Source organism: Microplitis mediator, chromosome 2 (assembly GCF_029852145.1).
Source record: "Microplitis mediator isolate UGA2020A chromosome 2, iyMicMedi2.1, whole genome shotgun sequence".
In the NCBI taxonomy this organism is placed as follows: domain Eukaryota; kingdom Metazoa; phylum Arthropoda; class Insecta; order Hymenoptera; family Braconidae; genus Microplitis; species Microplitis mediator.
Window position 1 is genome coordinate 22,013,607 of NC_079970.1, and position 8,784 is coordinate 22,022,390.

At 27.4% G+C, this 8,784-nt stretch overlaps 1 protein-coding gene across 5 annotated transcripts; it reads left to right on the top strand.

The window, feature by feature from the left end:
* The first annotated feature begins 29 nt into the window (after nucleotides 1–29).
* Nucleotides 30–7,567, top strand: LOC130678508 (CTTNBP2 N-terminal-like protein). 5 transcript variants are annotated; one of them, XM_057485759.1, is made up of 9 exons: nucleotides 30–110; nucleotides 740–1,270; nucleotides 1,931–2,032; nucleotides 2,124–2,348; nucleotides 2,843–3,470; nucleotides 3,578–3,676; nucleotides 3,867–4,117; nucleotides 6,092–6,454; nucleotides 6,706–7,567. In XM_057485759.1, the coding sequence occupies exons 2-9, from the start codon at nucleotides 788–790 to the stop codon at nucleotides 6,718–6,720; spliced, it is 2,166 nt and encodes a 721-aa protein (XP_057341742.1). In that variant the 5' UTR covers nucleotides 30–110; nucleotides 740–787; the 3' UTR covers nucleotides 6,721–7,567. The 5 variants fall into 5 exon arrangements, with proteins under 5 accessions (XP_057341742.1, XP_057341743.1, XP_057341741.1 ...); XM_057485758.1 differs by lacking the exon at nucleotides 30–110 and adding an exon at nucleotides 123–388; XM_057485757.1 differs by lacking the exon at nucleotides 30–110 and having other exon boundaries at nucleotides 123–1,270.
* Nucleotides 7,568–8,784: the final 1,217 nt, after the last annotated feature.

The following is an 8,784-nucleotide window of genomic DNA, read 5'->3' on the forward strand; positions in this document are numbered from 1 at the left end:
CGATTAATCGAAATATTAACAACTAGAGTCAGCCATTGTGTTGTACTCAAAAAATTGTCAATGTCAATAAATAAGCGGACAACTTGAATCAAAATGACATTTAAATTGACGTAAGTGTTCCATTGAATAAAATTAATCAATAGTTTATTTAATAATAATAATTTTACACAACAATATGATTTATTATTTACTTAATAAAATAATAATAATATCACTACTGATAAATGAATCTCGACAAATATGTATTTTTAATAATTAATAATGCGCTTGCTCGTACGCGATAATTAAACTCGAGAGATCGAAGATGAACCAGCAGCATGGAGGCCGGAGTCTAGTCTGTGTACTTTTGGGGCGGTAGTTGTGTGTCACTGCTGTTAAATAAATCCACGTAAACTAAGTCAAATAATATTTTATTAATAATGTATTCAATAGTTAATTACAATATTATTATTGTGGAAATAATAAAATGACATTTAATTATTAAGTGTAAAATTGTTGTTGGTAAAAAAAAAAACCACAGACGCCAATGTGCGTACAAACGCAACAAAAATTTTTTATACTCATATTTTATTGACGTGTGATAAAAGCCAATTGGAATTATTTATTTTACATGGATAAAAAATATTTCATTTGCTGGATACTTGATTTATTTTATTATTTTTATTTAAATTAAATAAAAATTAATGATTATTAATTTTGAAAATTTATATAAATATTTTTTATATTGTGTTTATTGTAGTTATTGTGATAATAATGACGCGCCGCAATTCGGAGGCAGCAGCTTCCGATGAGCGGCGACTACGATACCAAGAGTATTATACGATCATCAGGAAAATCATTGTCCGTGGTGTCGAATATTAAAGTGAGAGTGTCGTCACGACGTGAGTTATCGCCTTCTCCGTGTGCCAAGAAGAGACGAAAGTACAATTGTGAAAGCTGTAAATCATTTAATGAGGACAATATGGCATCACAAAATTCAAATTCACCTGGAATTGGAAATTTAACATCATCATTATCAACGGCGGGATCATCAATTGCAGCACCAGTATCATCACAGTTGCCATCATCATCATTGTCAGTATCAACATCATTATCAACGCCCTCGTCGTCTACATCAACATCACCGTCGCAGTCACCCTCGCCGTCACCTATGCTGTCGCCGTCCTCCATCTCTTCAATGTCTCAAGGACTTCAACAAACTGCTCCTCATCCTCAACAGAAATCAAATAATTTTGAGCCACTCGACAAAAGCTCGTCCAATACTTTGAAGGTTTTACTATTTTCTGTTATATGATTAATTATTATTCTGTCATTGTCACACTTATTCATTTATTGACTTATAGATTATGGATAAATGTCATATCAAGTCTAAAGTTTTCATTGTTAATATTTTTTCAAAACAATAGAGATTTTTTTATGTGTAGCTTGGAAAATAATTTAATTATTGACAACAGTTTTCTCTATTGGTTTAAATTACACAAAAAAAAAAGGATTTCTTGGCGCGAGAAAAATTTTGCATATGAAATGAAAACAAAAATTTCTCGCGCCAGGAAATTTTTACTCGGCCCAAAAAAATTTAAGTTTTAAATTCATTATGCAAAAAATTTATCAGGGCAAGTAAAAATTTTGTTGCGCCAAGAAATTCTTTTTTTTCTGTGAATTAGAATTACAAAATAATTGATATAATAAATACTTATAATTGTAATTGATTAAATAATTTTTTAATTTCATATTATAGATAATTAATGACCGTGAAAAACGAGTGTATTTACACAATAATTTTATCTCGAAAGTTTATAAATATTTACAATTTTAATCTTAAGAATTTAAACGCGATATCAAAAACAATATCAATGAATCACTTTAATTTTTGTTTAAAATTATATCAGTTTATCATCCATATATTTTATTATTTTATTTATATTTTTAGAGAAATCCTAAAATGGAGCTGAGTAAAACCGATCTATTGAAACTTCTTGGATACTTGGAAGGAGAATTGCAAGCACGTGATATAGTAATAGCTGCATTAAAAGTAATATATTATTATATTTTTATTTATCATCACGTACTTGAATTTATTTGTTCATATTTATATTTTTTTTTATTATAATTGGATTGTTTAGTCTGAAAAAATGAAACATTTACTGAGCTCACGATATAGAAGTGGCACAGCAGATCCACATGCTGCGTTAGCACGGGATGTAGCTATTGTGGGTGGTGTTATACGTATGGAGAACAATCAAACAGACCGACAAGTTGCTAGTCTAGAGGCCCTTGTAACTCAGCAGAGACGTATGCAATGTCGCATGGCTAAAGTTCTTAAAGAAGCGGAAATTCGACATAGAACGGTAATTTAAAAACAAATAAATAGAAAATAAATAAATGAAAATTTTTTTATTAATGCAGTAGTGAGTTTTACACCTGAGTATATTTGAAATTTATAAGTATTTAAATATCATAGGATTACTAATACTTTGCAGCTGTTTTAAATGTCTGACGTCTAGATTATTGACTTTAGTCATACATACAGTTTCTAAACTGTATGATATTTTTTTTCCTTTAGAATTTTTATAAAAGAATTTTTGTAAATTGTGAAATTGATTTTGAGTTGATTTTGAAATGAATTTATTGATAAAATAAAATATTAGTTGTCATTTAGTAAACTATTTTTAAAAAAAAGTCAATAAAATCGATGATTAAAATGTCAGTTTAACTTAAAATAATAAAATTTTTCTTTTGTCACACGACTATCTTCTATAACTATTTGAATCTTATTTTAGAATGAATCTCTTCAGCTATTTATACATAATGTCCATATATATTTAGTATTTTGTTTTTGTAGGTAATAAAAGAATTAGAAGAAGAGAAACGTAAGCACGAACACGACACAGCACAGGGCGATGACATCACATATGGACTGGAGAAAGAACGCACGAGACTGAAAAAAGAATTAGAATTAGAAAGACAAGAGAAAAAACGACTGGAGATGGAATTGAAAAAAGAAAATATAGCACTTGAAGTTGAAAAATCACGACAAAAACAAATAGTACTTTTATTATTAGCAGAACGTAAAAAAATAATAATGAAATATATTGAAGAGAGAAAACGTTCGGAAGATTTAGCCCAGATATTGAGCGAAGAAAAAGTACGTATTGATTCAATGGCCGAGGGATTAGAAGAAGAAAGTAAAAAGTCATTACAAATGGAGGCTGAAGTTGAAAAACAACAAGCGCAATTTGACATGGAACGTCAGCAATATCGTCAAGCGCTCGCTAAAGCTGAAAAACGTAATAAGGAATTGGAAGCGGATCTTGAGGGGTTGAAAACGGAGGTTGAGTCGTGGAAAAATGGTGCTACTATGCGTAGTGTACGTACACCACTGGGAGTTACTCCACCTCCACCTCCAGCGAAGCCTGCTAATTTAGCAGCAATACCGACACTAAGACCTTCTGGTAGTGCTGCACAATCTCGTAAGTTTTTTTTTTCAATCCTTACTTATATTAAGCTCCTTATTATTATCGATATTTAATTATACATGTATATGTATAATTTATTAAGTCTTTAATTACATTAATAGTTAAAGGATCAGCTGTTCTGGGCACTGGTACACCAATGGTCAGTAGTAAGGTCGTTCAACCGACTGCGACTGTTTCCAGTGTACCTGTAAGCGGTCCAAGTAAGTTAAAAAATAAAAATAGTCATAATAATAATAGACAGAAAAGAATAATTTCTTAGCGCAAGAAAAATTTTTCATTATGAATTGAAATCAAAAATTTTTTCTTGCCCTCAGAAAAGTTTCGCAATAAATCTTTATTTTCTGTATAAATAAATAAAAAGTTTTATTGAAATAAAAATTTTTGTTTTAGCTACAGGAATTGCAAGATCAGTGACACCGCGACAAGTAATGAGAGGTGTTACTTATGGAGCAGCTGTACCCGCGACACCAATTACAAATGTCACAACAGGTACTTCAAATGTGTCACTTGCTAATACCAATGTTACGACGATATCTAGTGTATGCACTACAACAACAGTCACTACTGCCCCAACAAACATCAATGCAACTACAGCACCACCGATTCCTGGTGGTGTTGAATCAACGGCCTCGGAGCCTCAGGTAATTCATCAACAATTTTCTTCTCGGTCTACGTTAATTTAATAATTATTATTATCATTAGCACATTTTAAACAAAGGCCCTATTTTTAATTACACTGACTTTTATTTTTTATTCAGACAAAGAAATAAATTTATTTATATTTATATTGTTTACACACAATTTGCGCATTACAATAATAATGTCTTAAATACTGCATGATCAGTTAATTTTCATCATCATTATTATTATTTTTAATATATTATTATATTTGTACTGTCGTATGTGCACGGAAGAGTTAGACTTCCTTATCTACGTTGTCATTTTAAATATATGTATATTATTACTTATTATTTAGCCAAGTAAACATCTCACTGTTTATTATTATTATATTTTTTTAAAATCATCGCAACTCATGTGGGCCGATATTTTTATTTTAATTCATACCGTGGCAACTTTTTTTTAAAATATATTTTAACAATTGTTATTATTAATAATTAGGAGATTAAAAAAAAATTAATGACATGTTTTGATAAAATATGTCATTGAAAAAAAAAATTTCTAGTCTTATGCCCGTTATCGTAACGGCGTTTGATTTTATTATAAACATATATACCAAGTACTTATTGTTTGATTGATTAATTAATTAATTAATTAATGTATTTTATCATTACATTAGAATTTATTATCCTCATTAGTTATTTAATTTTTCATTTTCTCATGTATCATCACGCTATTCTTTATCATTTATTTTTTAATACACTTGGATAATATTTTAATACTTAACAAATCTATTCACGTCTATTTCAATTATTATATATATATATATAAAATTATATAAATACTTATATAATAGATATTACTATTAATAATTAGTTTGTAGTCAAAATTATCAATTGACGAGAATAGAATTGAAAATACAACAACAATAATAATAATAATTTTTTATTATTATTAATTAAACAAAAAAAAATTTTATCACTTTGAAATTTTAACGAATGCGATATTATAATAATAATAATAATAATTATTATTATTATTATTATTATGTATGACGTATACATATATATTAATTTTTAATTATAATTAATCATTTATTCTTTTAACTATAAATTTTTTAATTTCGCATATTCCAAAGATATCACACTTTTATTTTTCTTCAGCATATATATTATCGACAATTAATTTAAAAATATATATTTATTTAAAAAATTAAATGAATTTATAAATTAGACTCCTGATTTTTATATATAAATTGTAATCAAAACTTTTAAATTAATTATCGATATGATATATGCAAAAAAAATATCATTCACTAAATTATTAATAATTTTTATTTTACAATTAATACTTATCGTTCTATTTTTTGTGTACATAAGTCTATTATTTAGTATGTATATTGATTAATTCCTTAATTAAAAACATAAAAAAAAATTTTTCATATGCAACTCACTTCCGTGCTTTATTTACACAACTTCCCTGCTTGCCCTTCCAATAATAATAATAATTTGATTTTAAAAAAATAAAAAATAAATATCTATCCGCGTTCACTGCAAGCCATCGGCTCGTAGTGACAATTGCTTTATATTTTAAAAATTATTCACACTATCAGCAAAATTTTTAATAGCAAACAATAAAATAATAAAGCAAGTAAACAGTTAATTAATTAATTAAAAACAACAAAATATATACATACAATTACGAGATCGGAGAATAAAAACAAATAAAATTTTGTTGTCACAACTGCCACATGCCACATGCTGACTTTTTTTTCACATCATGTATTATCTGCTGTTTTTCACCAACCAATTGGTCCCGGCTTCTGTATGGTTTGGTCAATGGTTACACATCTCTTGGGCTTGGTTGGTAAATAAAGATAAAAAATAAATAAAAAAAAAATTAACAAAAAACACATTGGAGCAGCGGAAAATATTTACATTAAATTTATATGATAACTAATAAGACACACGTATGGCTGTGATGTGTTGGTTCCTCAGACAACGGACAAGCGTACGCTAACATCAGCAGTACCAGTCCTAACATCATCATCTTCATCATCATCTCCATCACCATCACCATCATCAACAACAGCATTATCATCACCTGGAGCAGGACAACTAACAGGAACTAAAAAACCTCTTATTCCAAGAGGAATTCCACCTCCTGTGCCGCCCAATAAACCAGTCGTTCCACCGAAAAAAGAAGCCGCTGCTTATATGAGACGACCTGATCCAAACTCAATCCAAGAAACTTTAAAAATAACCAAGTCTCCAGCTGGTCCATGTCAACCACCCATTCCAGCTTCATCTCTCATTCAACCAGCATCAGTTAGTCCTATTCCAAGTCATCAAATTGAAGAGGTCAGTTTTTAATTTCATTTTCTTAATCCTCACTAAATTATTTATTTTTAGTTTTATTTATGATTCATCGTCTTAAATAAATAAAATACTTTACTCAAAATCACTTGAGAATTATGACTCATTAAGATAAATTAAGATTATAAATTTATTTATATTTGCTTACATACTTACTTACTCAACATCGAATCATTACTTTATAAAAAATAATTAAGTCATTCTCAAAAAATTATTTTTAAATATTCAAATTTCAGACCAAGCCACGTTGATTACTTTGTACGCAATATCAAGAACAACTGAAATTAAGCTATTGCTGATACACAGAAATTGATTGTTGGAAAATAAGAAACTTTTATCGAAGTTTCTATTGCACTATTGCACTTCACGCATTAAAAAAAAGCCTCCACTCAGGAATATTTTCGCAATCATTATCAGGAAGCTATGAAATTGATCTGATTACGTTTGTGATGTTACCACTGCCTCGTGAATACTTGTGTGGATTTTTTTTTCTGGTGATTACTGGAGACTGTAAAAAAAATTATAAAAATAAAAACATTAAACGGTTAGTAGAAATGTTGCTTATAATAATAGACATAATAAATTGCAGCTAAATTAATAAAACATCACCATGAAAAATAAAATAGCGATTATCAAAAAAACATAAATAAAATATAACGATAGTAATTGTATTGATATGCTGGATTTGCTACTATGTAGACGCATTACTATTAAATAATTATTACGCACGACAAATTGTCGGCATGTACATTGATATATTTCGTCCCAAATTTTGAGTTTAATCCAACTTGCAATATCGTTACAGTCTTCCAGATATTTCTATAATCATTAATCATTTTATTATTATTTATTTAATTACTAAGTATTGCAATATATTAATAATTAAATGTATTATTAACAAGTTAATTTAATTCGCTCACTGTCTACAAGACACTCACTTTTATTTGCCAGATCATTAGGAAATAAATTAATAAACTTTTTAAAAATAAATAATTGATAGAGACATGCGTCCATTATGTCTCTGATAGTTTTTACAAAAAAAAAAAAAAAAAAAAAATAAAATACTCAATCGTTTTAATATTTATAACGTATTCTCGTCACTCACATCACCTCATTATTAAATTTTTAAGGAAAAAATGTAGTGGCATTTGCAGCCAATTTACTTAGAACCATCCTTTCATTTCGCATGATCTCTATGTATACAAAGAACAGAAAAAATATTAATAATAAAGTTAAATAAAATAAAATTATTATTTAATAATTTTTAAAAATACGTATAGTACATACGTTAAATGTATTAATATATAATTGAAATCTTGTACGGCACGTACCTCAATGTACCGAATTGATACCTAGATATGTAAAGGACTGTAAAAAAAAAAATCAAATATATGACATGTGAATTATATAAATGAATAAAATAAAGTATGTTAAAAATGAGTGTTAAATTATTTTATATTAAATACTAGACTGGCAATTTTAAATCAATTCAAATTTAGTTTGACATTCGAGTTTTTAAAAAATTTTTAACTTTTGAATGAGGATGAATGAAGCAGACATCAGACAAATTCAAAATTATTAATAAATAGAGTAAATAATTAATAAAATAAAATTTTATAAAATGCGCATTTAAAAAATTTTTAAATTAATAAGTGTATTTTTTTTTTAATTATTTATTCTGTTTATTTATAATTTTAAATTTGTCTGATGTCTGCTACATATGAATTTTAAATAAATAAATTTGAAAAAATAGCGCGCACTGATTTTTAAATTTACGCGCGCACGAATTTTTATTCTACTCACATTTCATTTATTTATTTATTCAAAAATTTTTAAAACTGACACCTGTCAGTTACATTCACTCATACTTTTGAAGTATTTAAAACTTTTTAAATTAACAGTTTCAATTCTTAGAACGTAGCAGTAGATAATAAATTTATAAATAGTTAATTTTTAAAGACTGCCTTAAAAAAATCCAGTACTTTATTTAAATAATTTATACTGCAGAACACTAGCCGTTTATTTCTGGTAAAAATCACATAAATAAATCATAAAATGTAAAAAAAAATGTCAATAAACTAAAATAAATTATTGATACCCATAGATATTATTTATTGAAAAGATTATTTATATTTAAAAGAAGAATCTCACGAATTAAAATTTAACGTAACCGCATAAAGTTGAATAACGTCTGACAGAACTTCCCGCTATAAAATAATAAGCGCGCGCACGCGCAAGAGCTTTAAAAAATGGCGGACTTTCCAGTGCAAAGATGGCAGCACTAACTGGCGTTGTAAAATTAATCATATAGATTT